A 22,839-nucleotide genomic window follows, 5' to 3' on the forward strand; every position below is an offset into this window, starting at 1 on the left:
GCAGAGAGGAGGAGAAAGAGCAGCAGCTACCGAGCTTTGAAGCTGCTTTCACACACCTGGACAAGTAATAGAGATGCAAATGCAGAGAATCTGCACAGAAACATCGATTCTGATCCAGTTAACGTTGGTTCGATATGCACTGACACACAGGCTGCTTCTACTAACTGTTAAGAGGTGATTCTGGTGCCCAGAATCCAGAGAGTACTGGCATTAATGTTTTCTAGACCAGTTTCTCTGTATCTCTTCAACAAATCCAAAGAGCTGCCTCTAGCGATCTGCAAATCCCTGACGCTTTTGGGCCTAGACCTACTGCAGGTTTCCCAGGCTTTCACCAGACCCTCAGAGGGGACTGGGTCCAACAAAGGCATCTGGCCCTACATCCTCTTTCCTCCTCCAGCCCCTCACCTCCTTCTGCAGTTTCTCAATGGTCTTGCCCAAGTGCCACCGCTCATTCTCCATCTCATTCTTCAACCTTCTTAGCTGCTCCTTCTGCTCACTCTCCTCTTTGAGCTTCTCAGACAACTGCTTCTGCTCCTGGGTGGTCCGACTCAGATTTCTCTGCAAATGGCAGGGAAAGGACAGTGCTGTCACCTACCAACCAGGTAGCCACAGGAACGGGTATCACAGGGAACTTCACAGTCACATTGCAAAGCAATCAGATCTGTTAAATCTGTGACGAGGAAGAAGATCAAAATAAAGCCGTCACAGAGATAGAAGGACATTGTTGGTTCTGCAATTCAGAGACCAAAAAGGAAAGTTGACTTACCCAAACACATCCATAGGAATGAAGGGGCAGATAAACAATGTGCTACAGAAATACATGGCCAAGGCTGCTGGTGGTGGGCATTCAGGATAGCGTCTGAAAACCTGAATGTTCATGCTTGAAAATCGAGGTCAAGTTGTATATTACAACAACCTAAACCTACTTGGCAATTTATGTCCTGTGACATGCAGCATCACACCTAATATTCCACTATTTACTGTGCTGTGCAGATGGTTCTTACAGTTAGAATAACTAAAAATGAATCACAAAGAGAACACTACCCCACAGAACAAAGGTCCACTTGGGTAAAGGCAGTTGTCATCAACAGAATCCACGAATTGGACTCAGACACAGGCAAAAAGGAATTTGGAAACACACAGATTGATGAACTTGATGAATAGAAGGTGTTAAATGGAAGAGACACTAGTCGGATAAAATACTAGTCAGGTAAGTGGTTATTTATTGAATCAGCACCAAATACTAGTGCCTACCATAAAATACAACCATCTTGAGTGCAATACTCCCCTTAGTTCCCCTGAGGCTCTCATCTCACAAAGTCACACAGACTTATGTTCTTTACGTAAACAACATGCAATTCCAAAATAAAATCCTAAAATATTATAGGAAAGTAATGGTGGTTTCTTTAAATGGCTAAGCATTAGGGCCATAGGTATCAGGATAAGAAGAAGAGGCACAGCTCGAAACAGAGCAACCTGACTCAAACACAGACTGGATCATCTCAAAGACGTTGTCAGGCACTGAGGGCTGACTGTGGGCCACTACAGGAACAGCTCAGGGCCTACCCAGTCTTGTGTCCCTGCAGTGACTGCACAAGAACAATGGTTTATATTTGTACAGTGCTTAACAGTTTACAAGCTGCTGCCACAGGCAGTAACTCAGGATCTTGAAAACATTCCAGATCACTTCGGACTCTCCTGGTTTGCAGAGCATAGGAACAGATCTGCTCTGCCAACCACGTGACATGGGGCTAAAACACTACCCGTGGCGGCCTTCCGGTCCCTGGTCTCTGCTGGGCTGGCTGTACTTTGAGAAGCAGCCAAGAGAACCAAGATTAACAAAAGCTGTTAGGGAAAACATGGTGGCAAAAAGAAAGGTAATCAGAAGTTCAGTGTTGGGGGAATTAGCAGGAGTGGGCTCCAGCACAGCTGCCACTGGGCACCCAGCAGAAGCACAGTCAAACCTGGGGTTTCTGTTGATCGATGATTTAGCAGTGTTGGGGTAAAGGGTGAGGAGGAGTTATAGAACCAGTGAAGTATGGTATGGGACAAAACCCTCAAAACACGTGTCCCAAAAAATGTCAATTCATGAAAACAACAAATACAGAGGGCCCCCAATGGCTTCCTATAGAACCTTCAGGATCCAACTCATCCCCCTCCCCCTAGGAATCCCCCAGCCTCGCTTTCTCCTCCTTTTAGACCCCAATCCCAAGGGCTCCAGGCAGCAGACAAGCCCACCCAGCTCTACTCAGCCTCCATGTGGTTCATGCATGCATTTCTGCTCCACTCTTGGCTCAGGCGGGGCTGCCTGGCTCCTTCTCCTGAACCACGAGAGACACCACAGACTCACCACTCTGGGCCTAGGGCCTGCCAACACCCCCCACCCCAATACACACACATTGCCTAGAAGAACAGATTTGCTACATTATTTTTAAATTATTTCTTGTAGGCTTGCCTCTTGCAAGGTAGTAAGCTCTGTAAAGGCAAGGGAGAGATTTTCTGTCTATCTGGGTATGTTCACCATTAGGCATATGATAAACGCTCAGCTGTTAAAAATGAATGCCTATCCCCAAAAGCGATCCCAAGGCTTCTTATGTTAGAATCACCAAGCAAGGATGGGATGCCCGTACTTAAAATATAGATTCTAGCTTTTTCTGATGGAATCACAATTTTTCTTAGCATGGAGTTCACAATCATTTGCATTTGAAAGCTCCCCAGATAATTCTAATATGTACTGAGGTTTAGAAACACTGTTTAGAACAACAGTCTGCCTCCTCCGTAATTCAAGAAATATGTTCCAATAAGTCACTGCTGAGAAAACGTCCCAAATACACATGAAAAGAAGCAAACTTAGCAACTTTGCATTCTTCTGACCGTTCATGTGCACAGTGTCAGGAGTGAAATGCTCTGTAGCCACAGCGACTCTATTTCCAAGGCCAGCAATACAAGCTCATCAATGAATAATGGGATGAAAATTTAGGGAAAATATATCAGATTGGGGAATCCGAGACACAACATTGGTAGACATAGGGTGAGCATCCTTGAGCTTGGGGACCATTATCTGCAAACTGACGCAGACTTTTACCCTATGACTGAGGTCCCAATTAGCTCATATTAACAACAACCAAGTAGCAGGTAAGCCTACAGGTGTCAAGGAATGGGCAGCTTAACCAGAAGGAAGCTGGTCTTCGTGGAGTCCCTGCCACTCAGTGTCTGTGGGCTGCAACAGCAGAAGCCTTGGGCCCTTTTTCCTTGGTTGTCTCAATACTCAAAAGTCCAATGGGGTGGGAGGGAAAGCCCTAGGAATAACGTAAGCACTGTTATCCCTTCCTGAAGGAAAGAACTATGGTTTCTCCAGCAAAGGTTTCTTTATTTCCCCATCTGCAGAAGGCACTTTTAAGTAGAATCATAGATGCCTTGCCTTAAGTGCAGTTCCAGTAGCCCTAGATAGCAACACAGTCCTGAAGCAAGCGGTAGGGCACTGAGCAACCCAAGAATGGCATCTTTATGACCCTCTGCTACTTTTTAACTGAGTCATGGTAAATCAAGACATAAATTTACCAGGGTCTTCGGCTACTATGTAAAGAAATCTATTTATCATACATGAAGATGCAATAGACTAATAGCACAAAGACTTAGAAAAATACCAGTTACTTTTTTCTTTCCTCAAGGGCTAAGGTCCCTTTGGGCTGCCAGCTTCAAGGACAAGAGGTACATAGAAAGAGCAACCAAACAAAAGGAGCTGACTATCTGGTTTCCAATTTTAAAGGAAACAAAGTATTTTAGAGTGATGGTGCTTTTTTCATGGCATTGCTTTTAAGACCAGATAATTCAGCTAAAGACAGTGCAACTGTCAGGCCCATTTTTAATTCTCACCAGCTGCACTGCCAGTGGCTAACACGGCCACACACTGCATGAAGCACTCTCACCATCCCCACACCACTGGGAAAACGGGCCTCAACCAAAGTAACATGTCAGGGGTAATTTCCAAGACAAGGCTACAGATCCGGAGGTGGGGGTGGCTGGGGATTACATTAACATCTTCAGGCCCCAAGGCCATCATCTGTTCTGTGCACTGAATTCACTCTGAGCTCAGATTCCCAACTGGTGAACCACTTCCATATGTGTGAAAAGTTCCTATTTGACCAAAGGAAAAGTTCTGAGAGACCCACAGCTGCAGCTGGGACTTGGTGTGGACATACCATGAAGGTACAGATGTTTATCCCTATAGAGCACAAATGTGTTTCCTTTCTTCCTGCCCCCCAACCAGCCCACAGATTTAAACCCCACACTCTGGCAGCTGGGTTGGGTAACAGGAACCAACCTGAGCTTTAAACAGCAGCACAGCACAAGTGCCATCCACACAACATCAACCCCACAAGATTTTGTAATGAAGATCTAGATTTAAAGAAATAAAAAAAATCCAAAGTGAAGGCAGTCAGACATTGAACTCAGGGGAAAAATTGGGACTTTACTATATGCAAACACGAGTTTTGTCCAAGAGGAGGAGAAGGCACAGACTTCTGATTGTGGGGGAGAGTTCCCAAGCTAGGCTGACCTGTGGGGATCCTTCCTCTCCTCTATACTCTAGGAGATGAAGCTGAATACTCTTCAGGAAAGCTGCAACTAGGCATTTATAAATCTGAACCTGACTCGGCTCTTAACACTTTAAATGCCCCCCCTTCACCTACCCCTGACTACAAGTGGGTCCTGAATGGAAAACTTTAACCACCTTCCTCTTAGACAACTCTCAAAAACACTGACTTCTACCTCCTCAGAAACCCACCTGAGATACTTAAGCAGCATCCCGAGAGCCAACAGGAGGAGGACACACCTCCATCACCCTGAGGTCACCATGCAAAGTCAATCAGAACTGCAGTACAGGCCTGTCTTCAGAATGTACTTCAACTGGGAAAATCTAATTTTCTAAGAACTTACTGATTTGGAATAGCAATAGCTATCCAGTTTCAAGGAAATGACCTCTGGCTGCCTCTCAGAATTGCCATCCTGCAGGACTGTGCTCTATAGAGCGCATTTGCCCAGAGGAGAAGGGAAATTGGCTTCTGCCAGAACGCAGACTCCACACCGCCTCGGGGGCCAGTCCTGCCAGCCTTTTCACACAATTCATATTTTATCTTTGGAAAGCTGTCAAGCTCTTTAACGTCTAAACCGAGCTCTCTCTGCCTTGGCATTACTTTTTTTTTTTTTTTTACTTTAAGTTCTAGGGTACATGTGCATAACGTGCAGGTTTGTTACATATGTATACTTGTGCCATGTTGGTGTGCTGCACCCATCAACTCATCAGCACCCATCAACTCGTCATTTACATCAGGTATAACTCCCAATGCAATCCCTCCCCCATCCCCCCCTCCCCATGATAGGGCCCGGTGTGTGATGTTCCCCTTCCCGAGTCCAAGCGCCTTGGCATTACTGACATTTGGGACCCGATCGTTCTTTGTAGTGGGCGCTGTCCTGTGCTTTGTAGGATATTTAACAGCATCCCTATCCCTGTTTTCCACCCACGAGACGCCGGTAGCATCTCCCCAGTTGTGACAACCAAAACTGTCTTCAGGCATTACCAAAACCCCCAGTTGGGAACTGCTGGTCTAGACAGATACTTCAAATGACTGAGTGGTTATTATGGGTGAAAGGGAGCTACCTGGAAAGAAAGGGCCAGAGACAATCTCCGCACGCCCCTTCGGTACTGCGTCTCTGTGCATTCTTGAGGGAGTAAGGACAACAGCCCTTGGTGTTTACCTGAGCAGCCTCCAGTTCATTCTCTAGGGCCCTCCTGGCTGACACAGCTTCTTTTTCTTCCCTTCTGGCATGCACAAGGCCCTCCTCTAATTGTCGCATTTCTCCCTACAATGAAACACTGGGTCAGTGTGCACTTAGACGTATGCTGTACCTATGAAACTGACTCAGTGGAATTAAATGAACACCGAAGACACCCATGACGTGGCAGTGGCTACAGTCACAAAGCGCCTGTCACGGACACAAGGCGGCACACGACAGCCATGTTCTTGGATGTGTGTGCCTGTCTGCAGTTCCAGTTCTTAGCCAGGTGTGAACATCCACACTACCTCGAGTGATTTTTTATTTTATTTTTTTTTAGAGACAGGGTCTCACTATATTGCTCAGGCTGGTCATGAGCTCCTGGGCTCAAGTGATCCTCCCTCCCACCTCTCAGCCTCCCAAGTAGCTGGAATTACAGGCATGAGCCACCATGCCCAGCTGGGGTCATTTTTTTTTTTTTTTTTTTAACACAAATATCCGGTCTTATTCTTGGAGATCTGAAAACAGCAGGTATTGAATGGACCCCGCACACACAGTTTTACAAAAGGTATCCAGGTGGTCCTGATGGATGACTGCTATGGTTTGAATGCGTCTCCCAAAAAGTATACGTATATGTTGGAGGTTTCGTTGCCTTTGTCATAGTCTGAAAAGGTAGAACCTTTACGGGGTGATGAGGCCATGAGGGCTCTGCCCTTCTGAATGGGCTCAAGCTGTCATCACAGGAGTAGGTTCCTGGTCAATGGACAAGTGTGGCCCCCTCTGGCCAGTCAGTTCCCCACTCCACCTCTGCGCTTCTGCCATGTGATGCCTTTCACACTGCGACACAGAAGGACGGCCCTCGCTAGAGGCTGGTATCTTAATAGTAGCCTCCCCATCTCCAGAATTGTGAGAAATCCATTTCTGTTTTTCCTTAATTACCCCAATGTGGTATTCCATGACAGCAGCACAGGACAGACTAAGGCAGTGACCACGTGTATCTCCTCCTTCACTGCCAGCTGCCTCTTCCTACTGCTGAGAGTGTGTCATCTCGCACTCCCAGCTTCCCACTCTACAGCTCTGGCCAACCAGGTCACTGGCTTGTTCAAATCAGTGTCACTTCAAAAACATCAACTAGGAGTTAAAAAAGAATACATAGTCTTGAGTGAGAATCAGTCTAATGGTGGTGTTAAGCAGCCTTTTCAGGTAGAGGCCTGTGCGAAGCCGTGGAAGGCTGGGTGTGTCTGGTATCCGGGTGCATGTGGATTCCTGAGCCTAGACCTGTGTCCCCACCTGACCTCACCCTCCCTGTTCCCAGGCCTCCCTGTCATGCCACTCCCGGGGGTAACAAACAAATGGCTTGCAGAGAGGATGTAATTCACTATTGCCTTGCCCTTTCCAACTAAATTATGACAATAAATCCCTTCCCCACTTTTGAAATCAATTACACAGGAAAGAAGCAGCAGCAGCTGCCAAAGCTGGGCCTGGGCCCAGTGAGCCTCACCTCGTACTTCTTCAGCGTTTCCTTCGCCTTGGCTTCATCGCCTTTCAGGTCCTCGATCTGCCTTTGAAGCTGAGCAACTCTCTGCTCCAGCTCTTCGCTCCTTCCCTGCAGCTTCTCATTCTCCTCCTGCAGAAGCTTCACGCGCATTTCGGTCCCTGCCTGGTCTTGCTCTGAAGTGTTGCTCCTGCTGGCCAAGACCTCGACATTCTATTAAAAACACAGAGCAAATGAACAAGGAGACTGGTGTCAAGGAGCTGTCCCCAAGCTGGGAGAATGGCTGGCATTTATGAAAAACCCACTGTGCCCACTCAGCCAGGCCCTGTGCTGAGCCAGGGGTCGGCAAACGGCAGCCTACAGGTCAAACCCAGCCCTCCACCTATTTTGAAAAGTGCAGTGTTATTGGAACATAGCCACGCCCGTCCATTTGCACATTGTCTGTGGCTGCTTTCAAGCTACAACAGCAGGGCCAAGTGGCTGCAACGGAAACCCCACAGCCTATAGTGTCACAAAGCCTAAAATGTTGACTCTCTGGCTCTTTTTAGAAAGAAAAAGTTTGCCAACCCTTGCCTGTGTTCAGATCCTTACATGGGATTTCAACCTTTTAACAATTCCAGAAGGTGGGTGCTATTCTTATCACCATCTTAAATATGAGGAAACTGACACTTGGATAGTTTAAGTAACTTGTCCAAGATCACTTAGGAGGAATTACATTCAGGCAGACTGAATCCAGAACCTGTCTTCATAACCCTCGCTTTCTGACATGCCCACTTCCCTGCCCCATTTGCAGGGGCAGGGTCTTTTTTTTTAGACGGAGTCTCGCTCTGTCGCCCAGGCTGGAGTGCAGTGGCGCGATCTCAGCCCACTGCAAGCTCCACCTCCCGGGTTCACGCCATTCTCCTGCCTCAGCCTCCCAAGTAGCTGGGACTACAGGCACCCGCCACCACGCCCGGCTAATTTTTTGTATTTTTAGTAGAGACAGGGTTTCACCATGTTAACCAGGATGGTCGCCATCTCCTGACCTCATGATCCACCTGCCTCGGCCTCCCAAAGTGCTGGGATTACAGGCGTGAGCCACCGTGCCTGGCCCAGGCTTTTTAATAGAAGCTCTTGAGGAAGAGCAGCTTCGGAGTACAGGTTTTTTCATGTCCAGTAGAAAAGAGAAATTTAAATTAGCTTAAATTAGGATACAGTTCATAGTGTAAGTTCTAGGTATGCTGCACACAATTCACAAGAGAAAGGAATGACAGTCTCAGGGTGGTTATTGTTGATTCCAGAGGTCACAGGGGCTTTGTATTCTTCGGTTTAGCAATTTGAAGTGATGTTAAAAAAGTGAGTTAACACTTGTCCTGCCCAGCGTTCCACCTCTGCAGGCAGATCTCTTGCCTGACCTCCATTTCTCCACTACTACAAAGATGCCAATATCAGCAAATCTTATGCCTACAACACAATGCTACAGACGCCTGCAATAAAAGAAAGGCCCAGGGAGGACAAGGTTAGGCTTTGAAAGTCTGTATCACAGCCCACGTGGGAGAAGTATCTGCTAGAATTGCTCACTTGTATAGCCTTTGGATCTTTTGGAAAGATCTTTACATCTCTTAATAGTACAGTAAGCTTATTATCCTGAACCTAACCAGTTAGAGAGTTTCAGGAACCAGAGCATCGTTTCATGGCCCAAATGTTTAATTCTATACAACAGAGAAAGCCCATCAGAGCCAAGCAACTGAGTTAGAATGAAGTTAGCTGGCATTGCTAGGAGAAAACTAAGGTGTCAGACAGCTGGGATTTCTCAGGTCTCTCAGGATATCATCTCCTAACGAAACCAGCAAGGGGACATGTCACAAAGATATACAGAGAAGAAATAAAGTGTGGTTGAAAACCTGAGGAAGGATCTAAAGAATCCAGTAACTGGTCAGACCAGGGAAAGAAAAAGTCTACGTTGCCCATTTCTGCCCAAACTCCCCCATTAACATGTGAGACAAAGTTACAGTTATCAAGACAGGGCAGTACTGGCATGAGGGTAGGCATAGAAATCAATGAAACAGAATTGGGAGTTCAGAAATAAACCCCTACATTTATAGCCAACTGTTTTTCAACAAGGGTGCCAAGACAATTCAATAGGGGAAAGAATAGCGTTTGACAAATGGTGCCATGACAATTGGATATCCACATGAAAAAGAATGAAGTTAGACCTCTTCCTCATACCATATGCAAAAATTAACTCAAAACGGATCACAGGCCCAAATGTAGAATCTAAAACTATAAAACTCTTTAAACACAGGAACAAATATTTGTGCCCTTGGGTTAGGCGAAGGCTACTTAGCTACAACACCAAAAGTACAAGTGACAAAAGAATGAACAGATAAATTAAGCTTCTTCAAAATTTAAAACTTTTGTGCTGCAAATGATGCCACTAAGAAAGTCAAAAGACAACTGTCAGAATGAGAGGAAATACAAGTCATATATCTAATAAAGGACTCATATCCAGAATATATAAATGATTCTTTAACTCAGTCATAAAAAGATTTAAAACCCCATTTTAAAAATGGGGGCCAGGCGCGGTGGGTCATGCCTATAATCTCTGCACTTCAAGAGGCCCAGGTGGGCGGATCATTTGTGGTCAGAAGTTCAAGACCAGCCTGGCCAACATGATAAAACCCCATTTCTACTAAAAATACAAAAATCAGCCAGGCGTGGTGGCGCACACCTGTAATCCTAGCTATTTGGGATGCTGAGGCAAGAGAACGGCTTGAACTCCGGAGGCAGAGGTTGCAGTGAGCCGAGATGGGACCATTGCACTCCAGCTTGGGTGACAGAGCAAGACTCCATCTCATAAAAAAATAAATAAATAATGGGGAAAGGATCTGAACAATATACAAAATCTAATAAGCATATGAAAACATATTCAACGTCATTAATCATTAGGGAAATGCAAATTAAAACCATAATGCGATACCACTCCACATCCACTAGGCTAGCTATAACAAAAAAGACAGATAATAACAAGTACTGGGGAGAATTTAGAGGAATTAGACCCCTTATACATTGCCAGTAGGAATGTAAAATGGTGCAGCTACTTTAGAAAACAGTTTGCCAGTTTCTCAAAATGTTACACAGAGTTACGGTACGACCTGGCAATTTTACTCCTTGGTATATAGCTAAGAGAAATAAAAACAAAGGACCAGGCACAGTGGCTCACACCTATAATCCCAGCACTTTGGGAGGCGGACAGATTACCTGAGGTCAGGAGTTTGAGACCAGCCTGGCCAATATGGTGAAACCCTGTCTCTATCAAAAATACAAAAAAATAGCCAGACGTGGTAGTGGGTGCCTGTAATCCCAGCTACTTGGGAGGCTGAGGCAGAAGAATCACTTGAACCCAGAAGGCAGAGGTTGCAGTGAGCCAAGATCACGCCATTGCACTCCAGCCTGCGTGACAAGAGTGAGACTCCATCTCAAAAGAAAAAGAAAAAAGAAAAAAAGAAAAAAACATATATCCACATAAAAACTTGTACATGAATGTTTATAGCTTGCATTATTCACAGTATCCAATAAGTGGAAGCAATCTAAATGTCCATCAAACAGCGAATGGGTAAACAAAATGTGGCATATCCATACTTTGGAATATTATTTGGCCATTCAAAGGAATGAAATACTGATACACACCACAACATGGATGAACTTTGAAAATATTATCCTAAAGAAGCCAATCACACACACACACACAAACCCATATTAACATTTATATGAAAGTCTGGAATAGTAAATCTACGGAGACAGAAAATAGATTAGTGATAGCCCAGGGCTGCTACAGGGAGGGATATGGGGAAGGGGCCAGGAGTGACTGCTAATGGGGATAGAATTTCTTTTTAGGGGTGATGAAAATGTTCTAACATTGACTGTGGTAATGGTTATACAACTGTGTGAACATACTAATACCACTGAATTGTACACTTTCAATAGTTGAATTATATGAATTACATGCTATATGAATTATATCTTAATATAGCTATTTTTAAAAAAAAAGGTAAACAAAAGTTAAGGGAAACCTGGGGCTGGAGTAGGGATGGCGGAGAGAGATGATGCATTTACCCCAGTGGTCTGGAGGTTTGCTGAGATGTTAGAGAGGGGAAGAAGAGGTTCAAGACCATCTGCCCAAAGTTTTCAGTAAAGCAAAGAACACTTCCATGTGTGATCAGCACCCTTTCATTCACCCAGAAATCTCAGGAAGAAAGGGGATACTGAATAACAGACCTGGTTTAACCTGGATTGGGGCCTAACTAGCACCTTCGCATGTTAGATAAGGGAACCCGGACTGAATTGTGATGTTTAGAACTTGGCATGCAAGTTCTTCACTCAGCTTATGGCTGGCAGGGATTTATTCCAATCCTAACTTTCAGTGGCATGGCCTGAGTATGACTCTAGCAGACCTTGTGTGTACTGAGACACTTAGTCCTTTTTTATTATTATTTGTAAAGTGATACTATGTTTTTCTCTATGTCTTCACATTATGTTTACAAATAATTTAACATGAGCCTGTGTTAGCAAATCTTCCCAAAAGTCCTCTCCCATTTTCATGCTCTCGCACCCCCACACACCCAGCTCACTACATAAAGCCCATAGAAGAAACTTTCCTTTCCTGAAACCATACCTAATTCACCTGCAGTAGTCATGGAATCTAAAATAAAAATCCTATCCTTTTGTTCAAGGCAAGTACTACACGTAAGTTCTTCTCCATGACTTCCCAGTGAAGAAAAGAAACAAGGCAGAGAGGACCTTCAAAGTTCTCCCAACTCTGAAGTGCTCTGATGCTTGCATCTATGTATCATCTTTTCCAGATGACACTTTGTGTCTCATGGATGTGGCAAAGGCAGCAGAACTGCACCAAGACAGAACTGGTAAAGAGCAACTCAGGTGGACGGTCCCTGGGGGCAAGTACTGCTGAAGTCATTGAAGTTGCTGGCATTATGTTTCTACGATTCTCTGATCCCAAGTCCTATATGTCATAACAATATTAGAGAGGAAGCACCATCATAAATAAAACCAAAAAGCACACAGTTTTTAATAATTCATTTGGCTATAGCATATCACCTATGTGATGTCTGGTTTTAAAAGAATTATATGGATTTGCATTTCAGTATTTTAACTACTATTCACTTGTACAGGTAGTCGATTCCTCTGCCACTCCAAAAAGCTGGAAGTACCACATCAGATTCATCACCATGAAGGCAAAAGTAACAAAACTGTGCCATTTTCTATCATTTTTCAAGGTTGGATCATCACTAAAAATTATACCAAGATTATCTTTTCAGCTATGAGGCAGCCACGTCAAAAGGTTTGATAACACAGTGTGTGTAATGTGAGGAAACGTATTCTCATCGACTGTTGGTGGGGCTAGAAACTGGTATGAGGCTCCTGGACGGCAATTTGGTAGTATCTATCAAAATGACAATGTACATTTCCTTTGAACCAGAAACTTATCGTCTCTCATTTTATCCCACGTGTGTGCAAAATGACATATAAATGAGATTATTCATTACAGCACTTTAATAGCAAAAGATTGCATACTACTAAAGGCCAATTAGGTACTAGTTAAATAAATTACATCAGGTCAATGGTATCTTGTGCAGCTGGGAGAAAAAAAGAACAAGAAAGTGAGGAAAAAGCAAGAGACACATTAAATGGCATGCTTCTGTGTGTATTAAAAAAAGGTAAGGAGGGATAAAGATGTATTTACTTAGCTACACAAGAAACTGGTAACAATGACTGGCTATGAGGAAGGAAACTGGGGCTATGTGGAAAACAGGAGAAGGAAGTTTTCGATTGCAAACCCTCTGGTAATTTTTAAGTTTTGAACCATGGAAATTCAACATGTATTACAATTTTTTAATATAAATGTACATTTTCTTTTAAAAGACTGACCATCAACGGTCTCAGGAACTCAGAGAACAACCCACCTCCTCGGCCAAGTTCTCACCTCCTCCAGCCTCTAGAAACCCTTCCTTTGTCTTTTCATGGGTACTTCTGGGCCATGAAAGATAGCGGAGCCGGAGCCCCAGGAGCAGCTGTACAAACAGAGCATAGTGCCAACTCTCCCACGCCGGTTTACATAGTTAAGCAATTCCTTTTCACCACATATAGCTGGGAGAGTGGAAAAGGCCCAGATGGCCCAGGACTTGCAACTACACGAGTGCTTCCCCAACTTTTCCACTCCAGCAACCCTAAGGCAAAGGAGTCCAGTGTGGGGTTATGAGAGACATTCAAGGGACTGCAAAGAACCGCTTTCAAGGCTTGGATTTTTCCATTATAAATGAATCTAAATTTTGCATCCAACACCATAGCATTTTTCATTCTACTATGTCTCTTTTTACATTAAGGATACTGTGTTCTTGGTATTCCAGGAAGTGGTGTCACTTTTATCCTGTGACTTTGCCAAGCACTCTCCTCCTTGCCCACCCAGCACACAGACACATGTCCCATCCTGAGTAACACAGACATAAATCGCCTCAGGAATGGAATTCTCATTTATACTTTTAAAAATGCTTCTCTATCTGTTTAGAGGAAACAGCAAAGGCTCTGAAGTCAGCCAGATCAGATCCACACCCAGGCTGTGCCTCTTGCTGGACCTTCCACCGGGCCTGGCCTCACAGAGCCTTTGTTTCCTCTCTGAAGAAGGGGGATGAATTGCCCACCTCGTACATTATTGTAAATATCTAGTTAAATGGGATGACTGCTCTTGTGGTAGCCCTCGTTATTACTGCTAGGCCAACTAAACTCACATCTGCTTCCCAAAAGGGAAGATTTCACACAGCTTACCAGCTGTGGTTCCAAATCGTCACAATTGGCTTCAGGCCACTACCTGCACATTTTTTACCAGCTGAAAAAATCAAGCCTAGACTTCTCAAAACAGAGAACTGAGGTCTTCTAATAGTCCTTCCAGGCAGACTGCACTGCACAAATAAGATGACACCCATCTTATTTCAAAGGTAAGTCAGGTTTCTTGGTTGGCTAATTTATTAAAATCTTAGCCCCATTTCCCAGTCGAGGGTGGTGTGGTAAACTGATGGCATCTAAGAAAAACATTCTTCTAAAACAGCCAAACAGCATGCTTCAACATGCTGAATTGCTAAATTTCCATTACTTTAAAAATAGTTGACTTTTAGCCATATGCTCCAATTACCAATTTTAAAAGAAGGAGAAAAGAAATATAACAATTGTATCACACATACGCAAGAGAGTGAAATCCCAGTCTTTGCCATACCGCCATTCATTGCAAATAATCACCTCCTGCAGGCCGGCACATTTTCCACCTTTTCACGGGTTAACACCCACATTTAGAAGTGTTCACACTGGCCCCTGGAGCCACAGGAGATGAGCACAAAACCCCCCATGGCACCATAAATGGCCCCAGCTGCATGTTCTGCCTGACTCGGGAAGCTGAGGAGTGCTCATTGCACGAACACGGACCCGACACCTCGCATAGGCTCACTCCTGATGGACAACAAGTCACCACACAGGGCGAGGGCCCCCTGCTTGTCCTAGTGCCGACCCAATACACAGACATATCAGGTTTTACTAATTAACACGGCCTCTGCCACAGCCGGCTTTTGTTTCCTTTCTGTCTCTCTTTTTTGCTGAATGAGTGAAAACAGCTGAGGCGTGGAGGCCGGGGCATCCAGAGAATGGAATGTTGGTGTCAGTTCCATCTCGCTGGCCACCCCCATGCCCCAGTGTGTTGGGGCTGCAGGCTCCCAGCTGAGAGGTACTGGAAGCGTCCCCTAGGTCAGCTCATCTGCTCGGAAATTACTGTCTTACCACCATGGCTGTGGACGTCTGCTTTCATTTGCACAATAAGGGCCTGGGTCACAATAATGCATCCCTTCCTCACTCTGAGAGTGTTAGGAACCAAGTTCCCCATATTGTGTCTTCAGCTTCCCCCTCAACTGAGCAAAGGTCAACTATCCAGGTACCGAAACAGCATATATTTTAGTCTTAACTAGCATACTTCATCCCTTCTCCCAATCATTTGTTAATTTCCGTGGCATAAGGTGTCTAATCTTGGGCTTCTCAAATTTTAATGAATTACCTAAAGATCTCCTTAAAACGCTCATTCTGACTCAGGAATTCTGGAGTGGGACCCAGGACTCTGCATTTCTAACAAGCTCCCAGGTGATGCCAATGATGCTGGTCTGTGGATACCCCTCTGAGCAGTGAGGTCTAGGCTGATGGGACCTTTCTCAGTTCTCAGGACCTTCCTGCAGAGATTTGAGCTGAGCTCCTAACTGGCCAAATCCTTTATGCTTCCTGGTAGGACTCTCAGTGCCTGGGATTCGATGTCAGGTGGCTTGTGCACTGCCGCAGGCTTTGCAGCCAGCTCACATTGCAACCTTCCTTCTGCAAGCTCTTGCCTCCTCTGAATTCAGTTCACATCCTTAAAGAAGGTATAATCAGTAATACCTAAACAGATCAGAAAATCAAAAAAGAAAGAGATACAAATCTTTAAAAAGTCGAAATTCTTTTAGTACTGTAAAGTGATGGGTTCCTTCCTTCCTCCTTTTTGATTTGCCTAGTTACCATTTTTTGGGCAAGATGGGATTGAGCCATTGCAAAATATTTTTAAATCCCATGCTCCAAGAAGAACATTAGAGTTTCCAAATTTTCTCTCACTGTATTTATCAAAATTGCCAACACCAATCTCTGCCGACATATCTACAGTTCAGAACTTAGTTGGTTATACAGTGATAAGCTCTTTTTGTTTGTGTGGGGGCGGGGATGCAAATAGATAGTGCATGGGAGAGATGGAAATAAATGTGGCAAAGGAAGTGGCAAAGAAGTAGAAGGTATTCATCACCCAGGTCCCAAATATTTCCAAGGAAGAGTTGATTCCAATGCCAAAAATCGTACAGATCAATATTCAATTTCTTTTTGTTAAAACATGTGAATTCTAGACCAGACCCCGCTAACAATTCACATATGATGACAACAGACAAATCATTTAACTTCCATCTGCCTTCACTTTCCCCCTCTGCAACACGAAAGGGTCAGTCTATCTCGTTTCAATGTCCTGGCCAGCTCTAACAGTCTGGGATTCTAGAATGAACTTGAAGAAGTCACGCAGCATTGGAATTCAATGAGCTAAGACGACCAGAGGTTTTACTCCTACTGCCTCATGTTTACATGTTATTTTCAAATGCTGCCATTTAAACCATCTGTAACAATGTCCCTGCCACAGCATCTAGAGGTGAGGGCCATGCTGTCCTTATGGTCACTAACCTGCCATACTCGTGGAGTTTACATATACCTTGCTTAATGAAGATTTTATTTACATCCTGTGTTTTTGTTGCCCTGGTGGCAATTTTCTTGCTTACAGAACAACCTAAAAGATATTCCCTTTTAATCATATTCAATTACCCAGTTTTTCCTATAGCAACTCAGTGACTAGATAGGTTAAAAATGTCTCTGGTTTTCTTCATAATGTCCTTAGGAAATAAGTCAACATGCTTTCCTTTAAAAAACTAGTTAAGATTCCCTCTTAGAGTGGCCTGTAATGAAGATATAGGTCCAAGACAAAAGTTACGACAATAAAATCCTCACATTTGCTCACAGATGCATTTGACACACAGTAAACCTTCAGAGATACCTGAGATGGAACTTAAAATACCTGTGACCACAATACACTGCAACTAAATAGACGTGGAGCAGTTAAGTGATTTGATTTTTCCGAAACACAACATGCTCCATAGTTCAGGTCTTCTTCTGTTTATACAAAATGTCCAGAATAGGCAAATCCATACAGACAGAAAGTAGACGAGTGGTTGCCAAAGGATGAGAGAAAGGGGGAATTCAGATGAAAGGGGCTTTATTTGGGGTGATGAAAATGTTCTAGAATTAGATAGTGGTGGTGGTTACCCAAATTGTGAATATATAAAAACCACTGCAGTGCACACTGTAAAATGTTTAAAATGCATTTTGTGTTATATGAATATTATCTTCATAAAACAAAAGAAAACAAAAAGAGTGCAGGCCTTGGAGTCAGCAGACCTGAATTGGTCCTGCTTGTTCTTGTTGAAACTTCAGTTTTCTCGTTATTCTAAAAATGAATTGAGACATTATGCAAAGCACCTAGCAATGTTTCAGACACACAGTAAGACCTCAGTCAATGACCGCAATACCTTAAGGTTAGGTAGACAAAAGTCACACACCCAGGACTTGAACCCGGCTCTGACTCCTTGCTTGTGACCTCTGCTAGTTGCGACCAGGCTCTTCCAAGTGGGGGCAGTAGCTTGAGGGAAAATGTGTTTCTCTGAAACACAGCCTTAGACCTTCCATTGTGCCTTTACTTTATTTTTTTAACACCACTCCTTAGAAAAATTCTTACAAAATGTTCCCCAGTTTCCAGGAGATACAAAGAGCCTTACATCATATTTCTAAGACACCATTTCCCTCACCATGAGAGCCACAGTCTAAGCTAACCTTGTGACCAGCATGTAAAAGTTCTGTTTATAGAACCCAACATGCCCCTGCAGTGCCGTTCGCCTTCAAGGAGCTGCTGGCTGGAGGAAGGGACTCCACCCAGACAATGCCCTGTTTCCAGGGCTCTGCGTCACTTGGAAAATATTGGGGGATGAGAGCCGGGTAAACGCAAGGGTTAGAGTCCCAGTTAGAGCGCTGTCACAGACAGACCACATGGCTTTACAAATGATTACAAATCAGCTTGCTGTCAGCACACACATGTCCAACAGGTTCAACAGGATTTTTGAAGAAAGAAGATAAACAAGCTGCCAGAGGCTCAATCTGGAAGCTCACAGGCCCTACTCCAGTCCACAGTTCCGCCCTGCACCCCTGCCCAGAATTCTTGTTATTTGTGAAAACGGGTCCTTCAGTCTTTCCCATTTTGCTGCTACCATATATCCATAAATGCTGAAAGAGTCAATCCTGAATTACAGAAATCACGCCATTTTCAGAACTTAAATACAAATGCTGAGGCCAAGAACTTTCAATCCAATGACGCTTCTCATTAGTGCCTCCCTGCAGCCCCAAACAAGACCAAATTTCCGTGTAGAAAGCTGTCAACTTTTCTCTTTGCCCCACACTTCCATGGCCACCGGGGCGATGCTAAGCAGGGACTAGAGAAAGAAAAGGACATGGCCTCCGTAGGCAAGAGCCTGGGCCAAGACTGCTACAAGTGTTTAGGCTGACTCTGGTACCCACAGGGTTAAGACACCTGACAAGAGTGACCTTTAGTATTTCCTCCTTTAAAGTAGTAGGCTGTTCCCTGAGACAGAGCTGAGCAGACCAGGCTCCTACAAAGCCCACGGTCCCCTGGTTCCTCCTTGCAGGCCAGGCTACCTGGGTCAACAGCCAGCTCTGACTGACTGGCAAGTGGAACAGGGCCAGAATAGAAACGTCCTGATCCTGGTATAGTCACCTGACCACACTGAGGTTTTCGTGCAAGTAACAACTTCTCTAAATCGCAGCTCGGCTTTCTTAAAAAGCCGTGTCCTTAATGGATCCATTCAGGACACGGATCAAGAAAAATGAAAGATAATGGGGCCAAATGTCAAAGGAGGAGTCACTGTATAGACAGCAAACAGCGTCCAGGAAGGAATTACCATGTACCACCCAGAAGTAACAGAGCATAAATCACAGATTTCCGTCTATACAGAGGCCTTGAAGGAGGTGTGGTGACTTTTTGGCCCTCATCCTCTTAGAGCAATTGTTTCCCAGTCATGCTGTTGGCAAGACTCACTCAGTCCCTCCTTTTCTGAATGGAGAATAAAATGTCACTCCCTCCCTCAAAAAAGCTGGGACAGACAGAGGGGGAGGGATGGAGTAACCAAGTCTAATCTAAGACCTTCCCCAGGACTGCTCTAGGGCCAGCCCTCATCTGTTTTAAAAAGGAGCCATCTTGGGGTGCTGACCAAACAGGCCCCATGAATCACTGTGTGGATCATTAGTGCTGTTCACCTAATACTTCCAGTTCTTCTCTCCTCCAGGCACGTCCATCTGCTCTCCTGCCTCCTTGAAGTCAGGAGTGGCCATGTGACTAGCTTTGGCCAAGGAAATGCGAGAAGTGGCATGTGTCATGTCCAGGTACAAACTCCAAGAGCCCATTAGTAATTTACCATATCCTCCTCCTACCCCACTGCAGAGATCGCCAACACCTGGGTCCCCCAGGGACTCAGGAACAAAGCGACTAACTCCAACCCTGCCATGACTGGATGTGTAGCATGAGCAAGAAACAAGCTTTTCTTCGTGAAGCTATAGAGCTTTGGAGGCTGTTTATTATTGCAGCATCATCTAGCCTATCACATCACATAAAGACCTACTATTATACTTGCAGATTCAACCCACCCAGTTCACATCCATTAAAAACAAAACCTGGAGTTCATCACAAGCTTCAGCCCCAAGGACAAGTGGGGCTGTAGCAAGGGAAGAGCCCGGGCTCCCAGAGTCAGACAGACTTGAGTTTAAATCCTGGCTCAGCTGCCCACCAACCATGCAACTCTGAGCCCATCAATTACCTTTTATTGAGCTGTAATCGCCTCCACTTTGAAAGGGCAATGATAGCACCTGACATACAGGGTGGCAGTGAGGATGAAATGTAATATGTGTAAAATACATAGCATGTGGCCAGGCGTGCACTGTGCACTGAGTAAACAGGAGTGATTCTGCTAACCCTCGTCATCATTATCATCATCATCGTCCTGCTGTTGTCAATGACCAGCAGTGAACCCAGAGGTTCTGTTTCCTGCTCTGTAAACTGAAAGAGCAATGCCATGCCACTCCCAGCATGAGAGTATCTAAGGAAGTACTCAGCGCAACGCCAGGCAGGGCACAGGGGCAGCTGCTCAATAACCGTGAATACCCCATACCACTCTGATATGATTTGGCTGTGTCCCTACCAAATCTCAACTTGAATTATATCTCCCAGAATTCCTGAATGTTGTGGGAGGGACCCAGGGGAAGGTAATTGAATCATGGGGGCCGGTCTTTCCCGTACTAGTCTCGTGATAGTGAACTAGTCTCACGAGATCTGATGGGTTTATTAGAGGTTTCTGCTTTTGTGTCTTCCTCATTTTCTCTTGCTGCTGCCATGTAAGATGTGCCTTTTGCCTCCCACCATAATTGTGAGACCTCCCCAGCCATGTGGAACTGTAAGTCCAACTAAACCTCTCTTTCTTCCCAGTCTTGGGTATGTGTTAATCAGCAGCATGAAAACAGACTAATACACACCCCTTCCACTCCAAGCCTTTAGCCAGCCTGCCCTGAGCGAGCCCTGGAACACTGCAGGCTGATGAAGCTGCAACACCTGCCCAGCCCTCAATTGGTCCACTCTGGGCTTCAGGTTGCCCTCCAGGACCTATCTAATGAGAGTCTCACTCCCTCCACCCCTAGCCAAGTCACCTGCTGTCATTTACTAGACCACAAGCACTGCATCTGCCAGGGTACTCTGACCTTGGGGACCCCAGCCTAACCCCTAAGATACCCACATCTACCCAGGTGACTCGTGATTTTGAGAAGCCCTCTTGGGTATGAGTCACCAGAGACCTGGCCATCCCTGGGGCCAGCTCATCAGGAGTAGGGGGAGGTCCCCTGCCAACGCTCCTATTGACCTACTGTTGAGGATCTGGAGAGCCTGGCAGCCCCCGCCTGGCCCTGGCTTTGACAATTAACGGTGTTACAGCGAGGCTCTGCAGAGTAACAGACTTCACATCTAGGAAAATCTGCCATGTGCCACAAAATCCCTGGTCACACACTAAAAGCATCCCACACTGTGCATCCTTAGGCGGTAGCTTAATGAAATGCTATGCCTAGTACTGACGTATCCCAACTGCACTGGGACCTCTGAAAGTGGCCTAAATAGAAGGAACACTGGAGGCTGAGCAGGAGTGGGTGTCTTGGTCCCAGGGCAGCCCCTGGGTCGGTCTGTGTGACCTGAGGCAGCCACAACTTCTCCAAGCCTCATTGCCATGACTATAAAATGTCACAGAAGAGAATCCAATTAAGGACTGAAGTACCCACCAGTGATCGTCTACAATCACTGAATGTACAAGTTGAACAAGGTACAGTGCCATTTTTAAAGAGCTTAAAGTCCCAGAGAGAATTTAACATGTTCATAAGTGAAATCTAAGTAATCACTGCCTGAAGACAGGCTCATGAGCACACTGGTCTAAGGTCTGTAAGGTCATAGCCATCTCTGCGATTAACCGCACGGCAGATAAAGGTTATTTCCTCTCTCTGACCTACCAAAGTTTCCATTTCTCCAGATAAATTAAAACAGGCCTGTATTTCATTCATCTTACCCATTCATAACGTCGCAGAGCATCAGCATTATTTGAGACACCAACTTTCTCAGGTTGAAACCCTGATTTGAATTTCCAACACTTCCTTCCACTTTCCCTGCTATCTCTGGAAGATAAGCAGCCATTCAGTCTCTGCTCCGGGGGCTGGAAACACACTGCCTCTCAAAACAAGCCTTTCCTTTTTCCCACAGCTCTCAGGCGTGGAAACTTCTCCTTCACACTGAGCTGACGTTTGCATTCCTACAATATCACTGAGACCAACCAAGGATGGTTTAGTGAGACATTCTTCCAAATGAGAGCCTTTCAAACACTGAAGCCCACCCTCATACCATCCTATCTTTCTTTTCCTCTTAGGCTAAACTGTCGAAAGTCCTTCCTCACTTACTGGCAGGTTGTACCAAGTCTTCTCTCAAAGCATGGGGGCCAAAATCAAAACAATGCTCCCTGCAAACTGGGCCTATCAGCATCCTGATTACCAACTGCTCTAGGCTGCTGAACAGTCTCCCAGAGAACAGAAGAGTCAGACCCCACACAGAGGCTGGAGAGAAAACCTGGGGCTTGAACTAAAGACTACCAACCAAAGAAAGGCCCCACCACCTCTAGACACGCAGACACCCACGGGACCCTTCCCAGAACTTCCCCTCTGTGAGTGCCGCTGCAGGATCCATGGGGGCAGTCAGGGCACTGCTGCTGGGGTCCCACTCCTGCTCCCATCTCTTCCTTAGCTGCCAGTCCCTTTCCTCTTTCCTCCCCATCTAGGTGCCTCCAATAACCCTCTGGCTCCTGTGCAGTTCTCAGATGGCTCCTAGAGGTCACCCCTTGCCCTAACCCCATCCCCTTTGCTGGTAAGTTGTACCTTGACTTCTGGGGAAAAAATCAGACAACACCCTTTTCTTTTAGCCTCCTCCCACTCCCCACTTCTTCTCTCCCACTATGGTCAACACCCCATCTCCACCTCTCACCCCATCCCATGCCAGGCTATGCCTGGTGAACTGGACAACAAGCCTAACTCCCCACATAGGCCTCAGGTGAGTTGCTGGTTGTATCCCCTGAGGACAGGGCTCTGGCTAGGCAGGCATCACTAGATTTACTGAGTGCTCAGTCTATGCCAGACACCGACTATGTGCTTTCCATGAGTCATCTCATTGAATTCTCGTCGGTTTCCCCCTGAGGGAGGCACTACTATTAACTATTATAATCCTTTGCTTCTAAGTGAGGAAACTGAGGTACTGAGAGGTAAGTCACTTGCTTAGGTGCTCA

The 22,839-nt window shown here is 45.3% G+C and overlaps 1 protein-coding gene across 2 annotated transcripts in view; it reads right to left on the bottom strand.

Moving 5' to 3' along the window:
• The window catches only part of CGNL1 (cingulin like 1), a 181,899-nt gene that overhangs the window by 24,926 nt on the left and 134,134 nt on the right, over positions 1-22,839 (bottom strand). For both annotated transcript variants that reach the window (XM_023228630.2, XM_023228631.3), the window contains 3 exons: positions 7,277-7,483; positions 5,758-5,862; positions 406-558 (listed from right to left, as the gene is read on the bottom strand). In XM_023228630.2, the coding sequence (XP_023084398.1) occupies positions 406-558; positions 5,758-5,862; positions 7,277-7,483 (465 nt within the window). The remainder of the gene's footprint in view (positions 1-405; positions 559-5,757; positions 5,863-7,276; positions 7,484-22,839) is intronic.

The sequence above is a fragment of the Piliocolobus tephrosceles genome, chromosome 6 (assembly GCF_002776525.5).
Source record: "Piliocolobus tephrosceles isolate RC106 chromosome 6, ASM277652v3, whole genome shotgun sequence".
Classification (NCBI taxonomy): Eukaryota; Metazoa; Chordata; class Mammalia; order Primates; family Cercopithecidae; genus Piliocolobus; species Piliocolobus tephrosceles.